The 20,684-nt window shown below is 42.3% G+C and overlaps 1 protein-coding gene across 2 annotated transcripts in view; it reads left to right on the plus strand.

Moving 5' to 3' along the window:
* The window catches only part of SLC28A3 (solute carrier family 28 member 3), a 54,468-nt gene that overhangs the window by 20,709 nt on the left and 13,075 nt on the right, over positions 1–20,684 (plus strand). Inside the window, exons 2-11 of one of the 2 annotated variants that reach the window (XM_070431422.1) lie at positions 4,207–4,302; positions 6,195–6,277; positions 9,106–9,197; positions 10,951–11,140; positions 12,191–12,335; positions 13,577–13,690; positions 14,559–14,636; positions 16,690–16,770; positions 18,352–18,432; positions 20,365–20,490. In XM_070431422.1, the coding sequence (XP_070287523.1) occupies positions 4,207–4,302; positions 6,195–6,277; positions 9,106–9,197; positions 10,951–11,140; positions 12,191–12,335; positions 13,577–13,690; positions 14,559–14,636; positions 16,690–16,770; positions 18,352–18,432; positions 20,365–20,490 (1,086 nt within the window). The remainder of the gene's footprint in view (positions 1–4,206; positions 4,303–6,194; positions 6,278–9,105; positions 9,198–10,950; positions 11,141–12,190; positions 12,336–13,576; positions 13,691–14,558; positions 14,637–16,689; positions 16,771–18,351; positions 18,433–20,364; positions 20,491–20,684) is intronic. The other variant, XM_070431423.1, reaches the window with a different exon arrangement.

The following is a 20,684-nucleotide window of genomic DNA, read 5'->3' on the forward strand; positions in this document are numbered from 1 at the left end:
GATCACAGGGGACAAAGTAAAGATCTGGCTTCTTAGATTAACAGGCGAGTGGGTGAAATATATAGACTTAAATAGTCCCAAGTTCAACTAATATCATATCCCCATTTTGATCTGGGGATTGAGACTTTGACATCGATGGCAATATTTAAGGCATCACTCCTTCTCAGTATGTTCCATGTTGACTGTTTCTAGGAAGATTGCTTTAAAGGTATACAGAGAAGTGTAAATGATAGCTAGATAGATACATATATACATTCATATATACATACATATACACATACATGCATAATACAATAAACAACTTTAACCACCAATCTAAATCTGTTCTGGTGGTATGCCTTCCAGCTAAGATATATTACCAAGCACCTCATAGAATTCACTGTGAAGTATCAAGTGCTAAAACCAGTTGAACATCTTCATAGCAACTCCTCAGGCTCCATGTCCACATTACATTTGCCCACTGGGCCATCCCCATATTCCATAAACTTACATGATCTGTGTCCCACCAAAGGTCAGGGTGAAAGTCTCCCTGGGGTATCAGTTGCCATTCTTGCCCCAGTCCTCAAGCCCGGCTGTATCCCCTCTGCCATTCATACATTCAGAGCAACGCCAGGCCATAGCACTTTCTATAGAGAAGGGGGAACAGAGGCTCTCCTGTCACAATAGAAAAATCCTGGTCACAAAACTGAGAAATGGAAGTCACGTTGTGAATTCTGGGCCACCGTGGTGGGAGAGACTGAGTGAGTGGAGCAGACATATTGGAAGGAAAAAAAATGTCCAACTAATCACAGAGACATGACTTGTCCACAAATGCAAGAGTGTCAACTCACATCGTTTAAAGATAGAATCTACTTAAAATCAGACTGTACCGTGGGGCTTGAAAAATTCTGGCTTGAGAAATGACTTCCAGAACCCAAATTTGTTCAAAAGGGGCCGCGAGCAATTCTGGAATCTTTCACCACCTCTTTCATTTCTACTCTTGTCTTTTAGGTCTAGGGTCAAATCAAGTTTCCTAATCAAAAGGGAATTTACTTTGTAGGTATACCACTGTGTCTGCATCTCTCCAAAGCCAAAGGGCCTTGGCCCAAGGGCAAAACTCTGCAGACACAATGTGGCCTGAGATCCCATCTCAGCTATTTCTGGTTGTGCAAACCACGTCAAGTGATTTACTTATTTTTGCTTTAGTTTCTTGATCTGTAAAAAGAGGAAACTTTTCACAGACCAGGAAACCCATCTCACAGGCCTCTTAGGGTCAAATAACAAAACTTTTAAAGGGTTTAACCTAGTATATCAGGCTAGGTGCAAATAAAAGCAAAACCCAAAAGAGACAAAAGGAGAAGTTTGTTTCCTGCAGGTAAAAGGCTGGAAGTGGGTAATACAGAGCTGGGGTGGGAGCACTGCTCAAGGCTCTCAGGGACCCAAGTTCCTCCCCACCCCAACTCATCACTCTGCTATCACTAGAATGGGCCCTTGTATTCTTGGTCCAGATGGAACCATCCACACACCAGGCAGCAGGACAGAAGAAAAGATCAAGGGGACAAAGAGTATCTGCCACTTCTACAGATAGTCCTCGGGTTACGTCGGACTCGACATATGTTGTTTCGTGGTTACGTGGCCATCTCCCATTTATTTATTAAAAAAAAAAAAGTTCCGTCATTTCAACGTGTGTACATATGTGTTTTATGTTTTTTATTATTTATTCACCACAAGTAAAGGTCAGGAATTGTTATCTTTTTAATTTTTTTACTGTTTCACTTCATTACTGCTGTGTGTGTGCTCCATGTGAGTGATGTGCTTATGTAGGTGGGTTCCGACTTACGGGAAAATCGAGTTACGTCGCGCTGTAGGAACGGATCTCCGACGTAACCCGAGGACCTCCTGTACTTACATTTCCTTGGCCAGAATCTAGTGAAATGGGACTCTAGGAAATGTAGCCTTTATTCTGGGAGGCCATGTGTTCAGCTAAAATCACAACTAGATTAGGGGGAGGGAATGATTTCAATAATTTCCTATATTCTAGAAGTTATAATATGGTTTAGAAACTGAGTAAAAAGAAGAAATCAATAAAAAGGTCTCTGTCCATCTATACTCCCCGTAACACCCGCTGTTGCTGCAGCAGCATGGAGAATGCCAAGTCGAAGAGAAAAGCCCAGGCACATGTACTCCTTGGTCACGGATCTGCCCTTCAGAGGGGGCTCTATCCAGAGTCATCACCCTCAGGATTCCCGCAGTTGATTGGAGAAATTAGAAGTGTCGTGCTGCAAACTGTTTAGAAAAGCTCACACACACACACACACACTGTGTTGTAACTATTCTGTGGAGTGACAGGTTTGCACTTAGAACACAGTCAGGATTGTAGGAGTCCAGGAGACTACTAAACTGCTAGTAATCTGAATTGCTAAATAGATGGGGGGGAAAACAATGGGCTCAGAAGTAATTATGAGCCACCTATTACAGCCTCACAACTCCAATTTGAAAAGAAGCTGAGAAGCATGTGTTTTAAGGGATATTTTTCAGGCACCAATCAACACCCACACAACACTCCCATTATTTCTGTTGGAAATCCTCCAATAGGATGCATTTTTCTTCCTGAAAATGCTAAAAAGCTAAGGTGTGCACTCTACTGGGGGTAAAACAACCCCATTACATGTTACAAAATACATTCAGAGGTACCTTGTCATCATTCATGCCCACTCTGCACCCCCACCTCATACACCACCACTCCCTCCGTCCCCTCCCCCCCCCCCACACACACCCCTTACTCTTTTTTTTAACTCTGAAAAGGCAGGCTCCACCCTTGTGTTTCACAAGGAAGCTTCAGATTCTGCCACCAGGTGGCAGGAATAATCAGCATCGAGAAGCTGAAGTTCCTCATGGAACCGGAAAATGTCAGGATTCTGGAAGGAACCATGAGAACACCAAGTCGGAAACTGTGTTGTATACATGGGTGGACTGAGGCTTACAAAGATATGACCTGCCCAGGGTCACACTTGTAATTAGGGACCCTGAGGATCAGCCCCCTCTGTTACCTGTGTCCCATTTTTCTACCAATTCCTGTTGGATTTTATTTTTAATGTTTTATTAAAGAAAATTTCAGCATCCATGAAAGTAAGAATAGTAAAATGAGTCCCTAAGTACACATCAGCCAGCTTCAGCAATTAGCAATATTTTGTCATTTTTTTTATTATATATATTGTCCCTGCACACCTATCAGGTTTGATAGGAAATACCAAGAGATACTACATTGCTGTACCAGTTAGTGCAACATTAAAATCACTGTGGCTTATTAATGTAACAAATAATTGTTAGTGTCTGCTAAGCACAAGGAATTATGCTAAAGTAAGATATAAACAGCTAACACAAAAGAGCATTTTGGCAACAAGACTTATGCATAAGTCATGTGTGTGCTGGAAGTTAGATTTTATGTATGCGCTGTATTACAGAGGCTGCAGAGAAAAAGGAGGTGGGAATGTAAACTGGTACAGCCACTACGGAAAACAGCATGGAGGCTCCTCAAAAAATTAAGAATAGAGTTACCAGATGACCCAGCAACCCCTCTTCTGGGTATCTACCCAAAAAATTTGAAAACATTTATTCACAAAAACATATGTATCTCTACATTCATTGTAACATTATTCACAATGGCCAAGACATAGAAACAACCCAAGTGTCCTTTGATAGATGATTGGATAAAGATGTGGTACATATATACAATGGAATACACTCAGACATAAGAAAAGATGAAATATTGCCATTTGTGACAACATGGATGGACCTTGAGAATATCATGCCAAGCAAAGTAAGTCAGAAAGAAAAAGTTAAGAACCATATGATTTCACTATGTGTGGGATGTAAAACTGAAAGCAACAAATGAACAAATAAGAAAAACAAACAAACAAAAACATATACACTCAGACAACAGTGAAGTGGTTATCAGAGGGTAGGGGATGGAGGGAGTAGGAAAGGGTAAAGGCTATCAAATATATGGTGATGGGAGATGGTTTGACTTTGGGTGGTGGGCACACAATGCAATATGAAGATCATGTATCATAGAAATATACACTTGAAACCTATATAATCTTATTAACCAATCTCATTCCAATTTTAATAAAAAGAAAATAAAGTTTTCTAGGCACCACTCATTGAAAGAACATATATTTGTTTGGCTCTGAAATTTTATTTTTGCAAACTGTACTTTGTTTTTAGAATGAAGAAGACATTAATGAAAACCAGAACACATCAGGAAACAACTCCATAAGGAATAGAGTTGTGCAAAACAGCAAACATGTAAATGCCAAACAGGTATGGCCCGAGATTGGTGAGTGAGTCTGTTACCTTGGTAACCACTATGTGACAGGCACCTGAGAGCTATGGGGACAGAAAGCATGGTGCTCAGCTGGCACTCAGAGGAATGAGTTAAGAGATAATTAGAGTGTGTAAAACCAAGAAATGAAGAAAACATTCGTGCCCAAATAAAGGTCTTGTTTACATACCTGTCCTCAGAATGCTCTGATGGGGCGAGTACCCAGGCTTTCTCTGACATGTCACTACTACAGGTTTCAAGCTCCATCCTGTGCAGAAAGCATGGGCTTAAACAAAAGCATTTTAATTTTAAGGTAAAGGTAAAGGAGGCAGACAAGAAAGATTCTAAGAGATGGTTCTAAAACTGTGTCCATCAAGCCCTGGGGCTCCTCAATGACACCTAAGTTACATAGCAGTCCGAGGCGCTCCATCACAATGCCACTTCTCTTTCTCTTATATATTGGATCTGAGTAGGATCTCATTTGAAGAAAGCCTTCTGCTATTAAAAGTGAGCAAATTCTCCCTGTCAGACATCCTTTTTTGTTGTTCTTTTTAGTAATTCTGGCTCTATAGTATTTGCCACCTAGGAGCCATTTCTTGGGGGATAGTTATTCTCATGATAAAAAGAATAACTTGTTTGAATTAAGGAAAATTATTGCAGCAAAATTTGGAAAACAAAAAAAAAGTGACCTGTAATTTCAGAAAAAAATCAGTGCATGGCCTAAACAAAAGCATTTCCATTTTAAGGAAAATCTTGTAATAAGGCAAATACTATATACATCCACATGCATATGTTACCTAATTGAGATCATGCTATACATATTATTACTGTCTATTTTATTTACTATATTATAAAAAGTGTTCATTTCACTAAATATTATTCAAGAAAAAAAAAGAGAAAACAAGACTTCTGTCTACATAAAACCTGCATATGGATGTTTATAGCAGCTTCATAATCACCAAAACTTGGAAACAACCAACATGTCTTTCAGTGGGTGAATGGTTCAATGAATTGTGGTCCATCCAGACAATAAAATATTCTTCAGCACTAAAAACAAATGAGTTGTCAAGCCATGAAAAGACATGGGGGAACATTAAGTGCATATCACAAAGTGTAAGAGGCCAATCTGAAATGGCTACATAGTGTATGATTCCAATTCTATGACATTCTGGAAAAGGGAAACTATGGAGACAGTGAAAAGATCAGTGGTTGCCAAGAGGGGAGGGAGAATGAATAGGAACAGGATTTTTAAGGCAGTGAAATGACTGTTTATGATGGTTGATACATGCTATTAAATACTTGTCCAAACCCATCCTACATAATAAAAGTATAGTATGCAAATTGTCCCCTCAACCAGGAGTTCCTCCAGGAGTTCGACCAGGGGGGCGGGGCCTGCCAGGGAAAGGGAGGGAGTACCAGGCCAGCAGCCGCTAGGGACCCTACCAGTGCACGAATTTCATTCACTGGGCCTCTAGTAGAATATAAAACTGTTAAACAAAGATCTTTGTGGCAAACAGATTTTCTGAAAGAAAGGGTTTATTGAGCCATGTGCCAGCCCAAAAAAGGACCGGGTCCTGGGGCACCCAGACCAAACCACTACCAGCAGAGCTAGATGGACAAGACAACATTAGCACCATCCTGAGGCCAAGGGGGCTCTTTTATACAATGAATTTGGAAAGAAAGATGTAAGTTGTTTTAAAAGAATTTACATTGGCTATAAACAGGGGTGGGGCAGGAGAAGGGGAAGCAAAGAAAGTTGTGGGATAGGTGCATAGTCCATAAAGAAGAAGTGTTTGCTGCCTTTGGATTGATTGTAGGCAACAGTCCAGAAAGGGTCCATTATGCCTAAGATTTTCTTTATAGCATCTCTGTTCCAATGTTTGATTTCTAGGGTGAAGAGCAGGTCGCCATTGAGCAGGAGTCTCTAAGAAGCAAAGAAGATGAGGAGGATGATCAAGAGATGCATCCAAATGGGTACAGGCTTAAACCATAGAAATAACCACACCTACCTCCTAAACAAATGGTTTTGCTCCTTTGTGGGTTTTTTTTTGGGGGGGGGGGGGGATATGTTTTTATTGATTTAGAGAGAGAGGGAGAGAGAAACATCTATGTGAGAAAGAAACATCAATCAGCTGCCTCCTGCACACCCCCTACTGGGGAGCAAGGCCAAAACTAGAGCATGTGCCCTGACTGGGAATCGAACCAGCGACGTTTTGGGTGCATTGGACGATGTCCAACCAACTGAGCCACACTGGCCAGGGCACTCTTTTGTTTATCCTCACCTAATTTTTTAACATTTATTATTAGAGATGATCACCACCACCACCAATCCTATTTCCTACCATTTTCAGAAAAATTAATGGAGTTCTACGATAATCAATGTGAAAAATTTAAGTTGCTGATGTCCTAGAAGCTGAATATCTGAATATCCAGGATGGTCTTTTAATTATAGGTGTAAATTACCAACTAATCGCTCCAGTCCACACAAAAGTAATTAATTCGTCTTCTCAATGTTAATCAATAAGCAATTGGTTTCTCAAAACCCAATCTACTTGTTATTCCTTTGAGGTATCCTGAAGGTATTCCAAGTCTTTATCACCCTGTGAGGTAGGAGAGGCAAATTGTATTATCTTTTTTTTGGCGCGCGGGGCGGGGGAGGCCAGGAAATGAAGCTCAGAGAAGTGACTTACTCAAGGTTAGTCAACTAGAGAGGAACAAAGCTAACTTACAATTTCAGCCTCTGATTCCTAGTCCAAGATTATCTGGTACTCTATCATATAAGACTCAAATAGTTGTCGATTTTCTAAATTCCAATTTAAAGTTAATTTAAATTCCTAAGTCTCTGAGGAACTTAGCTTTTATGTATCAGAGGATATCTCTGGAGTTGTTCAGAATTAGGATTGAAAGATCTTGTCACATATACCCCATCAAGAAATATTTACCACCTGAGAAACCTGAGCTTCGTTCCATCCCTCCTTGCACTTCATGACTCTCTGACCCCGGGAGCTGAGAGTCTCCAGGATGGTCAGATAACTCAGGTTTCACAAATGTTAATGGGACAGAAACAACCATGGGGTTGTTGGAAGTGGCTCAGCCCAGATAACCAAATGGCAGAAGCATCTATTTCTAGCTACTTTATTTTATGCAGTGTCAGATTGCTTTAATGGACTACACACATTCCCTGCAATTAAAAAAAATCTGATAAATCCAACCTAAAGTAGATGGATGTGTCCCTATGAAATGTTGCCCCCCCACCACTGCTACTTTTTAACACTATATCCACATTTAATACATTATCCTCAGTTAGATGTAAAAACTTAGTCTTTACTGCACTTCTCTTACCTCAACATTTTCTAGAATAGTGTTTCTAATTCTCAGTGCACACATTCACACACATACATAATGACAGAAGTCTCATGAAATAATAGCTGTCATCACTAAAGGTGATCCACTCTGACATGTCCTATTGCTTTTAGTGATGGTTAACATTCACAACCCACTAATGGGTTCCCACCCACAGCTGTAAAATACTGCTCCAGAGAAGCAATATGCACCCCCATTTCATTTACCCAGTAATGTAACAAATGCCTAATGTCCAAGATGCTGCCACCATAGGACTCTCTTCTCCAGGAGGTCAGTCAGATCAAGGCTTCATAAGAAACACAATAAAAAAAAGACAGTAGGGCAAAGTGCAGGAGAATGCCTCTGTCTAAGCATATACAAGAAGGCTTTGTAGAAGCAAGAACTTGAGCTGTGCCCTGAAACTTGAAGGGGGCTGAGGCTTGGATATGTGGGCATTACTGCTGGAAGGAAGAGAACTAGAGGCACCAACCAAGGGGAGAGATGTCTCAGCAGGAAGCTGTGTCCTTTGAGGTCCTGGAAATTGGGATCTTCTACATGGACAAGAAGTGCTTGTTTTAGAAATGCTATCCAATGGCCTGGAAGTGGCAATGGTTACACGTGTGAGTAAATTCCTTCTGCCCGCCCTCAGGTGGGAGGAGAGGCCTCCATCCGATGTGGCGTTGAGGAAAGAGGCACCTGCAGGGAAGCCAGGCTTCAGAGCAGCTGTGGAGGGACCAGCAGCAGTCCAGGAGAAGCAGAGGACAGTTGTTGTGGGTCCAGCCCTGTGGCCTCTCCAATCTCACTCACTGGTGGTCACGAGAAGTGATCACATGCACACGTTGCTCACACACTACCCACCACCCGCAACAAAGCCCTGAACAGAAACAAAGACACACCAACAATTGTAGAACTTTCTGAGGAAGCTGCATAACAACCTACTGGTTAAAGCTCTCAAATCCACAGAATCCTGCTTTACATTTCAAGCACTCAATGAAGCCTGTCAGCTTCCCACTACCAGGTGTAGTGAGCGAGGACAGGGAACCACCACATTACTCAAACTTTGTGGAAATAAAGAGATGAAAGTTCATTGGATTTTTTTTTTATCAACATTTAATAATGGTGGCTTAAAAGCTATTGGAGGCCCTCAGGGTCCAGGGAGAAACAGTCTCATCCTATGTATTATTTTCAGCTTTTGGTTAGTTATCAATCTCCCCCGCTGTATTTCCAGGAACATGTTTTCAGTGCTTGGCACATCCATTCAGCAAAGGTGGATCCAAGCCATGGCTGAGTTTAGCCTACCATAAAATGAGTTTCCCATTTCCATTTTGTAGAACATACGCTTCTCAAATTTGTTTGTTTACTTGCTTTATTTACAAAGGCTCATCTAGCTGTAGCATACGGGTTTACTTCATTTCTTGGCATTTACTTCTGCCTGCCATTTTGTTTTTGTGTTGTTGCAGGTGTCTGGCAAGGAAGTATGATGCAGTTTGTGATTTTCGTAGAAAACACAGAACCACCATTCGGTATATCATCTGGGGCATCTTATTAGCAGGTAAATAACAAAAGGAGATGGGCTATCAGTGTCTCTCTTTGAGGGTCCCCCAAATATTATGCTGAGCTTTCTGTGGAAAGGAAGTAAATCCTTCCTTCCCCATGGACCTCATGAATCATCCAGAGAAGCAAATCCAGGAGGCCCTGAATTGCAGGCCTCAGCTTGGGGCACCTATCCAGATAGGCTCCCTGTCCGGTTAACTTAGTTAATTTGTCACCTACTCTGTGGCCTTTGTTATTGTGATGTGTATTTGAAAGTGGGTCAACCCAAATCCAAGTAACTGGAAAATAAGGTAATCACAGGTAGGACTCTACTTGCAGGAGGAAAAGTAAGCAATGGATGCTTTAGCCCATTCCTCTTGCCAGAAGGCAGAGCCGTAACTGTCTACAGTATACCCTTCTTTAAAAAAAAAAAAAAAAAAAAATGTTTTGTTTTGTGTTTGTTTTTCTTTTATTTTTGTGTGCATTTTTTCTACCTTTTACAGTTGACCCTTGAACAATGCAGGGGTTCAGGGCACGAACACTCCTCATCCTCCACCACACAGTCAAAAAATCCACATCTAACTTTTGACTCCTCAGAAACTGTACTAATAGCCTACTGATGAACCCAGGCCTTACCGATAACATAAAGAGTTGATTAACATATTTGTGTGTTATATGTATTACATACTGTAAGCTAGAGGAAAAAAATGTTATTAAGATCCTTAAAGAAAAGAAACTACATTTACAATTTATTTCTTAAAATCCGTAGATAAGTGGACCCACGCAGTTCAAACCTGTGTTGTTCAAGGGTCAATGTACACAGAAGAGCAGGTTTCTGGTTTTCACTCCCTCCAGAGCAGAGGGCTCCACCCATTTAAAGAATACCTCTATCTATAAAACAGGAAATCTACTGCCCAAGTCTATAGATATTAATCCAAGAATGCTGCACCCTCAAGGGCAGTGGTTTTGCTGGTGCTCACACAGCCTGAACAGGGAAGAGCAGGGTTGTAAGTTTCCTCTGAACTGGGCCAGGTAGTATTTTACAGGCCATACATCAAAACCACACATCTCTGCCTTCATAGTACAAAAGCAAACAGACATGCCTGGCTGTGTTCCCAGGTGACTTTATTTATAGAATACAAATACAAATATACAAATACAACTGTACTTGCTACCTGCAAAAACAAGTGGCAGGCCAAATTTACCTTGCAAACAAAACTGTTTGCTGACCGTTAATGGGAAACCTTGTTGTTCTTATTCTAGAATCTCCTTTCCAAAAAAAAAAAACCCCAGCCACCTTGATTACCACCTCCACCACTTTCCTTTAGAAACTCTGTGGCACTTAGCAATTTTCCTGCTCAAGCTTAGGCAAAATCTGAGCTGCAAACTAGGTGAATCAATGTCTTTTTGCCAGTGGTTGCTCCAACACCTGGATTTTCTCTGGCAGAAGTTCACCTTCTGAGTCTGGATGGATACCAGAAAAAGGTGGTTAGTACTAAGTGGGAGACCAGATGACCAAGCATCAAGATTTAAGAACTCAGAAGGTTACATAAGGAAAAAAGATCTAGGACCCTGGTCTCGTGGCATTCATGGTGAGATTGTTAGGGACTTATCATCAGAGGAGACAATAGCCATATCAAGAATATGAGGAGCACTCTTGTGTTCAGTGGTTTGTTCACTGAACCTGCCCTTGACTGAGCCAGATCAGCGCTGGAGGCTGGTCTCCAGCCAGTGTTGATGATGTTCACTGTCTGCCTTTGCTTCCTGGACAGGCTACCTGGCCATGGTGATTGCAGCCTGTGTGCTGAATTTTCACAGAGCCCTTCCTCTTTTCGTTATCACCGTGGTTGCCATCTTCTTTGTGATCTGGGATCACTTTATGGCCAAATATGAACATCAAATTGATGAGTTCCTATCTCCTGGCAGAAGACTTCTGGACAGCCATTGGTTCTGGCTGAAGTGGTAAATGCAGTTGGTTCTCTTATTACAGTTGAGAGGGGTGTTAGTTTTTCCAACACTGTTTCAAAAGTTTGTTCTGAAATTGCTTCCTCATTTATGGGATATTGCAGCTAGAAGTATCCTAGGGGGTATCTGTTAAAATACCTTCATTTTACAAATAGTAAATCAAAGCTTAGATAAGACAATGACTCATTTGAGATGTGTTCAAATGTCCCTATAAACTGCCTTAATTTCAAATGCTACTGAATGAAAAAATGGTGTCCAGTATATGGGTTGATTCTACTTGGGAAGGTGGCTTCCTGCTCTGGCCTCCTTGGGAGAAAAATCCTATAAATTCCTACAGCCAACTTTTTCCTATAGGACCCTGTGTCCTGCAGGTGACCACTCAGGGCTCTCCCCCCAGCCTCTGTCTGTGGGACCTCCTCTCCCTCCAAGTGACCCTACTGGGTAGGATCCAGAACCAGTTTTCTGCGGCATGGCCCATGTAGGATCTACTAGGAAATGTCACATATCCTTGGCCTAATAAACCAGGATTGTGCAATACCAACACAGCACCCTTTCTGGCTCTGCCACCCAAGTCATGAGTCAGACTTGTCATACCTGCCAGATTCCCCAGAGAGTCATAACCCAGGCTAAACCTAGCTCTCTAAGGCTTGGGTAAGTTCCCTCCACCGCAGAGAACACATTTCAAGTTCTCCCTTCAAAGGTATCGCCTCAGCCATCTCCCAAAACAGAGGTGAGGACTCCCAGGAGATCTCTCAAAGAAATCACTAGACTTCCCTCTCCAAACATGCTTTCTCCTCTCTGACCCCTTTATAGATCCTTGAACCGGCAAAGAGCCATAAGACTTGTGGAGTGAGGGAGACAGGTTGCTTAATATTTTGGCTATTTGCCTTTATAGCCACAACCAGAAAGGATCTGGTGCAATGTCTAGAAGCACTACTTCTGGTGCCAGGGTGTGTTGCTCTTGTTTTTGTTTGGTGGTTTAGCCTGATTGAGATTTTCAAGTTAGCACAGAACATGATGCCAATGCCTCTGTGCTGGTTCTCTTAGGGTGATTTGGAGCTCGCTGATCCTGGGGGTTATTTTCTGGCTGATCTTTGACACTGCCAAGCTGGGCCAGCAGCAGCTGGTGTCCTTCGGGGGGCTCATCGTATACATTATCCTGCTATTTCTATTTTCCAAATACCCAACCAAAGTAAGTACAAAAGCGATCTTTTTTGTTTGTTTCTTTTCCCTTCTTTCCCCTCATGAGTAAATTGCTCAGATTAACGAGTGTGAGCGAATTGAACTGTTATTCAATATTTATCTCACCTTACTCTTATATTTTAAGTGGCTAGGGCACCCTTCTCCCCGAACTTTCATTGTACAGTTGCTCTCTCATTTTTCACTTCCAGAGATTTTTCAGTTACACAACCAGTGAGATGTTCTCTCCTGTCAAGTCCAATCGCTACTCACGTACCCCATCTTCCCCTGTGAAATACACATACAAAGAAAACTCATCCATTTTTATCCAGATTTCCCCAGACCAGCAAATAATCTAATAGTCTACCATTGAATTCCGCATTTTATCAAATTTCCATTTGAAATTTAGGCTGTTTTACCCCAAAACTTTGTCCTTGAACTGTTTTGTTCTTATGGAATTCAATTCTCCTTCTTGCTTGTAACGCATTAAATGGGCAAGAATTCTGAGACATTGAAGCTTTTGCATATGACTCATATGGGCCAACTCTGGAAGATTTTACTGGCTGAAAGAGTGACCAAAGAAATAAAAAAAGTCACCTAATATGATTCCACTTCTTTGCCATGTTCTGGTGAACGTCTCCACTGTGTTCTATGCCTCCAATCCCATAGTTCTTTGCAAGCCACTCGTCTCTGCACCAAAAATGAAAGCAGATGATTGTCCATTACCGCTGTACTCTCTGGGTCTGCATTAGAGTTAATTGGTGCCTTTTACAGTGAAATGAGAGCCCCTCAACAGGGTGGAATTTCACTTAATTCACTTACAAATTGGCAGATCAACAAACCTTGGGCACACAGAGAAGTCATGTTCTGCCTTTCCATTTTCCAGGCAGGGGAAGTAATGGCACATATCTAATATGAACAGCATGGTAGGAAGGCCAGGTCCTTCCTCCTTTAATGACCCTTCTAAGCCTACTCTTGTGTCTAAGTTAATTTAGCATGACATAATAGTTACATACTCTCCCAGGATGGAAGCCTTCAAACTGAGGATTAGGAAGAGAGGATGCAATCCTGAGATGTTTAGGTCTGATTCTATCAAGGGATTCTCTTCTCAGGACCACTTTGGCCTCCACAGAAAGCCAGTAATAGGTTGCTCTCGTGAGAGAAGCTTCCAAGGAAATAGTGATCCTATGGGCATTGATGCTGAGTTTAGTATTCATTTTCTAATGAGTAATATCTCTTCATCTTTCCGCATAGGTTTACTGGAGGCCTGTCTTTTGGGGAATTGGGTTACAGTTTCTTCTTGGACTCTTAATACTAAGGACTAAGCCTGGATATATAGCCTTTGATTGGTTGGGCAAACAAGTTCAGGTAAGTTGGATTCAAATGAACACCTTGCTTTTAGAATGCTTTTTAACATTTGGATATAATTTTCAAGACATGTCAGAAATAGGTTTATTTGTCTGCATTAGTTGACCCAAATTTTAATTCTGTAGCATGAGTTAGACAAATAATTTGGCTTATGTAGCATATTAACATCTGTCTAGTTTATTAATAGTATGGGTGTCCCTTATCCATATCATCTACTACCTCACACCCTATCCTGATTGCCCCCTTTATTCTGCCCAAAGGGTTTCACATTTTTAAAATAGTTCCACAGATAGAGAAGAAACAGGCTTTCTTTGCATCTAGAGGTAACTAGTGCCATCTATGTGCCATTTGTGACTTGCTGGAACAATTTACCACACCTGACTCATTCTTGAGCATTCTGGAAATGACAGGAAATCTGTATGCATGTAGAGTTCAAAAATACACTTCCATCCCTAGCTGGTTTGGCTCAGTGGATAGAGCACTGGCCTGTGGACCAAAGGGTCCTGGGTTCAATTCTGGTCAAGGGCATGTACCTTGGTTGCAGGCTCCTCCTCGGCCCAGGCCCTGGTCGGGGCTTGTGCAGGAGGCAACCAATCGATGTGTTCCTCTCTGTCTTTCTCTCTCTCTTCCAACTTCCCTAAAAACCAATGGAAAAATATCCTCAGGTGAGGATTAACAACAACAAAATACACTTCCATGCTATCCACTGGAGAAGTGGGGGAAGCTGGGAAATTAACTTTCCAAGTCTATCCACCAAATCCAACAAGCGTGCTGGGCCCCCACCTCTGCAGAGCCTGGTAGGTCCTGTGCATTGTAACCGCCACTTCATTGGTTGTAATGACCTTCTCTTTTCCTTTCTTCAACTCAGACATTCTTGGAGTTCACAAATGCCGGTGCTTCCTTTGTCTTTGGTGAGAAATACACAGACCACTTCTTTGCATTCAAGGTAAAGCCAAGCTCCTTTTCTATGTAGCCACTTTCTTTTCAATAACTTCTCAGTCTGTGTAGTCGTTCAGATAGAACCTAACCCACCACAAACCAGGTATAAGTTGTAGGTGTACAGCATATTGTTGCCCTTTTTCATTAACAATGATATCTGAAGTCAGTGGACTGCAAACATTTTACTTTGTAACCATAGCATTAAGGGGAACATCTAGAGGAAGTTGGAAATATTAAAAGAATCCTTTCGGGAGTGGGCTTGTAGAATGCCTGAGATACTTATGAAAATCATATGGGGTAAAAGTACCTGGGATTTCAGGGAAAAGGACATTAGGTACCTGGCAGTGAAGAGGCCACTAATGGTTCCAGGTCCAGGATCGGTGACAGCTCTGTGCTCGGGAAACCCTTCAGTCCCAAGCAAACCAGAACAGCTGGTTACCCACATCAACCTCATCTTCTGGAACCGTCCCCATGCTAAATCTCTCCCATCTTTCCTTGAGCACAGCCTTTGCCTATGCACGCCTGGAGGCAGGGCCTTCTCCCAACCAAAAGAGGGATGTTATTCTATAAGAGAAAGGCCAGCTGGCCCCATGGCCAGGCCTAATAGGTTCCCTCCCAAGACTCCCACAAGCCCAGGAAGCTCACCTTCTTTGGGGGAATCCCTATAAATCCTTCTTGATGAGCCGGAAAGATGCATGTGGCTTTTCATTCCACTTTATTCTTTTGTGGTATGTTATTGTTCCTACACTTCTAAATTGTTTGCTCACTTAGTGACTCCCAATTTACCTCCAAAGAACCCCAACATCGGTTAGGCCAACTGTTAACGGTGAACCTTTAGAAACTGCTGATTTTTTAAACTGTTGATTTGATGCTTTGGTGCTGAGATAACTAAGCCATCTTGAAAAGGTCAAGTGTTTATAAATTGAGATGGAAGTGTGCTCATATCATGAATTTAATTCAGAACTGGGAAAAATAAAGCCACAGGGAAGATGAAATTTGCTGTCCAGACTGTCTGAGTGTCTTCAGATCTTGTTCTCCGGGGGCAGCAACATCTATCCTGTCCACCGAAGCAGAATCCCTGTGGAAACACTGGAGAGATGAGCCCCTCCAGCTCCCTGAGGCTTTCAGAAGGGCTCTGCCTTCCCATTAAAGCCAATAAAAGGACATGAGTGAGCTCTCAAGAATGGCACAGAATGTCTTTTAATATATATTATTAATAGATTTTTCTAAATTAGATCTTGTACAAACTGTCTTCAGCCATTCTGTGCCTCTGGTGGAGGCTTATCTCCAGCCATTTAGCTGGGGAGCAGAGGGCTTGAAGGGGTGCGGTGGGGTAGGGGTGCGGAGGTCGTAGACCACAGCTCTGCGTGATCTCCGCGGGGTACAAGCTGCTCCCTGTAGACACACAGGTTGCACTGAGGGCACCCAAAAGAGCATCAGGAAAATAGGATCCAGAAAAAAGACAATATTTTGTTAGCACAGATGTTACCTAGTTTCCCAAGTTTGATCATTTCAGCGATTCAAAAATCTAGAAGTAAAATACTTATTACCTTCAAAGCTAAATGAACGAGTGCTTACTCTATAGAAGGCACAGTGTGTAAGCACTTACCACGCTGTAGCAGATCTGTGCAGCCACTATGAATAAGGATCTAAGGTTGCTCACACTTGATCTCCACTACTAGTGAGTGGTGGCACCCATGTCTGCTAAATATCAGAGTAAGTATATCTCCCAGTAGCACCTTCAGTTTGTTGATCTAGTTATTACAAATTCCTCTCAAACTTCATTCCTTCTCAGAGAAACTAAAGTAAGAAGAGCTCATTGTAGCAGAGGGGAAAAATGTCAATTTTCCTATGAAATATACTCAAGCTTACCCGGAACAAATTAGAATAAGAGACAGTCCATGGGGAAGCTGCCCAATAAAAGTGTTGTTTTGTTCGAGAGGAGTTCCTACTATTGTTATGACGCCTCAGAGGGAGGCAGAAAGGAGACGGATCTGAAACCTACTAACACCAGGAGGGCCAACATTAACCCGTGATCACTTTCATCTCCACCCACCCAGATCCTCCCCATCGTGATCTTCTTCAGCACTGTCATGTCCATGCTCTACTACCTCGGACTGATGCAGTGGATCGTTAGAAAGGTACCTGGACTGGCAGGGATTGGGTGACAGGTGTAGAACTGGATTATTTCAGGGACAAAGTCTTAGCGGCCTTTTATCCGGGTTTTTCCAAGTATTTTTCTCTTTGTACCAAGATCCACCACCACCCATATTATTTGATTGAAATGCCCCAAATCCCACATGTTTCCATGGAGAGGATGTTATCTCAGGGACTTCTATTAGCCATTACTTCTTTAAGTCAAAGACTTGATGCCATCAGGTCAGACACCTGCCGGGGAAAGCAACATTGTTCCTTCATCCTGGCTGCCCACCCGGCACCTTACACAGAGTAGGTCTATGTAAGGAGGTCACAAAAGTCTAGGGGCTGCTAGAGAATCAACGCAAGAAGGAGGAAGGCAAAGCTGCTTTTCGCTTCTAGGGGAGTTTTGTAAGCACACAATGTTTGCTTTAAATATGAAAAGTTTATCTCCTTCCTGCTGCCTCAGCAACTGTCAGTCCTTCACTCATATGTTTGATTTTAAAAAGTGGGAAATTTTTAACAGAGCTTGAATGCACATGAGAGTGAAGCAGTACATACAGGGCCTTGGCATAGTCAGGCCTGCCTTTTATTTTTGTAAATAAATAAAATGGATCAAGGGCAAAAGGGAGAGAGGGAGGGAGGGGGAGGGAGAAGGAGAGAGAGAGAGAGAGAAAACGAACCAGATGAATACCAGCAGATTCAGAATTTCAACAAGAGAGCCAGGGCCCATAATTATCTGCTTGTCAATTTAAACATTCAGAATTACTGTGTCTAAACAGAAAGGAGAGAAAATGCAATTGGAAGTCCTCATCCTGAGGTGGCCCCACAGGCTCTGGTTGGAAGGACCAGTACAAAAACTGGACCATAAGCTATGTTCATTTCAGTTAAGTAGGAAAGGCCCAAACTCAACTACATGCCACTACTTAGTAGCTGGGTGATCTTTCACAAAACAACTAAACTGACTGTGCCTTGGTTTCCCCTTCTATAAAATGGGCATTGCCCTGGCTGGTGTGGTGCAGGTTTGATTCCAAGTCAAGGGCATGTACCTGGGTTGCAGGTTTGATCCCCAGCTCTGCGGTCTGGGCACGTGGAGGAAGCAACCAATCAGTGTGTCTCCCTCACATCGATTTCTTCTGTTTCTCTCCATCCCCCTCTCTCTGTCCATTCTGCTCTCTCTAAAGAAATAAAGGAAAAAATACCCTTAGGTGAGGATTAACAAAAAAATAAAATTAAAATAAATAAAATGGGTATAATTATGGGACCTCCCTCAAAGGGTTATTATGAGGATTAAATGCATTATTCGGACAAAAAGTTTAACACAGTGCTTGGAACACAGTAAAGCCAGCATGACTGTTTACACTATTTCAACAGAAATTCATTTGTATAATGTTCAAAGTATATACAGTGACTCAGACTTATGAGTCAAACAGGAGGATTTGATCAGCCTGCTCTGGACTAGATATGATATACTCACATGCCCACAATTGAAGGTCACAGCATTTTGCTCCAGCTTAAAGATTCTTATCCCTACTCTGACATTTTGTGTATATACAAATAGTTCTTCATTGACTTTTCCCATTTAGGTTGGATGGATAATGCTAGTTACTATGGGATCATCTCCTATTGAATCTGTAGTTGCTGCTGGCAATATATTTGTCGGACAGGTAAGTTGTAATGTTAAAAAATAAAACAAAACATCTGCTCAAATGGATACTCTTCCCAGAAAGTGGGATTTTAAAAGAACTATGTTATTTCTTTCAGTGCAAGGGGAAGGGTGTCAAAATAGAAGACAGTCAGTATTGACAATGTCCAGGATTCCAGAGAAAGAGGGGAAAAAATGAGAGCAAGATGGGGAGGAGGAGTTGAAATCCATTCCAAGAGTCTGGGTGCACTAATATAGTATTTCGGTTCTTGAACGTTCATGGACAGGAAGAAAGACTGACTCATTTACCAAAAACATCGGGCTTCTTGTGTACAGCTTCTCAGTACATCTTTTCTGAGTTTTTGAACTGGTGAGGTCTCTGGCTCACCCTTCTTAGGCTAGCAGCTCATCCCCTCGAAGGGAACTCACCATGCATCTCGAAGCTGCTAACGTGCCCAGGCATCCCTAGTATAGTGCTTGTGGTAATGAAGGAGACCAAGAAAGGCTTTCAACCAACAACCAGGCAGCTGTATGAATACTCGAGCTCATTCTCCCTTTTCTGAACTGGCCAACACTATCTTTGCTGAGCCTGCAGAAAAATGTTGATGAACAAAAGCATTTTCATCTCTCACCCATCAGGCAAAGTGTCTCTTTGCTTGACGTCCCTTTAAGAAAGAAAAAAAAAAAAAGTGCCAACAGATATCCCTCAAAACAGCAGCATTCCTGAGGGGTGGACACGTAATAAATGGTAATGATCATCTCATCATTCAGATACGTAGCTCCAGGCAGAATGGCATCACACACCACAGAAACCCAGTATGAATGCTTGCTGTCAGGGCTGCCCCAGGAAACTGGATTTGAAGTGAAAATCAAGTCAGCCAGGAAAGCACACGGCCCAAATCCTAGGCTTACAACTGCTCCAGGCAGACTGGGCCTTATTGGTAAGCCCAGCTTGCTAGCTGGGAACAGAGTCTTTAGAGCGGGGCCCATATTCCTTCCGTAGGAATTGAAATTATTATAATTATAGTCATAAACTCTCTCAGGACTAATTAGGGCACCATCTTGAGTTGATTACTCCTACCTGCAGGGTAAGAGGACTCATGTACTGAGTTTCAATTTAGTCCATAAATTGGAGCTCAACACATTCAATCTTTTCAAACAATTAGAAATAATGAGGGGAAAATTGTAAAATTGCACACATGCTTCTGTGGTGCTCAATTTGGTACTTAATATGCTAAAAGTACAGCTATTATTTATGGAGAGCCCCACGCTGCAGGCACTGGCTCTCCTTAATGGGACTCAAGCCTTTACAACTACACCCTCTCCAATTCCTTTCCGCCCAAGAGGAAGAGGGGTGTCTCTGATTCTCAATGAGAAAAGGGCCTGTGGGCCCCTGTCCTTGTTATTGTTGGTATTTTTTTTTATACTTGTGTTTCTATTTCCCTGTGGTATTAGCAAAGTGACTTAGAGTCTGTCGCATGAAGCTGGAAGATGGGAAGTTACAGAAGCTCTGGAATCACAAGGCCAGGCCACTGGGTAGAGTTATTTGGCCAATGATGTTCCCACCATTGAAAAGCGTACATAGCCAGCAGAATTCAGTCCTAGGCTAGGTGGGGGCCTTAGGTGAATTGGCCTTGCAAGCTTTGCAAACAACACATGACTCTATCCTGTAAGTGCACTGCCCTAGAGTCCAAATAAGCCAGACACCTATGGTGGGGGTCCTCAAACTCAGCATGCACCGGAGCACCTGGAAGCCTTATTAAAACGGGGTGCTGGCCCCACCCCCAGAGCCTCTGATTCAGCATGTCTACAAAGTTCCCACGTGCTGCTGATAGAGCTGGTCTGAGGTCCGCTCTTAGAAATACTGCATTTAGAGAACAGAAATGTCAGTAGGTTGCCATAAAGTCCCAAAATTTCAAAGGGAATGTTTAATCTGGTCACACTTTCTTTCCAGTCAGAGTCCCCACTGCTGGTCCGACCGTACTTACCGTACATCACCAAGTCCGAACTCCACGCAGTTATGACCGCTGGGTACGCTACCATTGCCGGAAGTGTCTTGGGCGCATACATTTCTTTCGGGGTAAGAATATTTGGGGATTGACATATGGAAATACAACTCATCTTTCTTTGCTATTATCATTTCTTTTCTTTTCTTTTCCCCATTGCTGCTGGATAAGGAGACCAAAAGAGTATCCTTTTTGCTGTATAGTTGGTCACAATTCCTTTGGCATTTGAATGGAGTGACCTTTTGGGGGTTTCACTTTCATTTCCTTG

This window comes from Myotis yumanensis, unplaced genomic scaffold (assembly GCF_028538775.1).
Source record: "Myotis yumanensis isolate MYYU_CA2020_CCGP unplaced genomic scaffold, mMyoYum1.0.hap1 SCAF_12, whole genome shotgun sequence".
NCBI lineage: Eukaryota > Metazoa > Chordata > Mammalia > Chiroptera > Vespertilionidae > Myotis > Myotis yumanensis.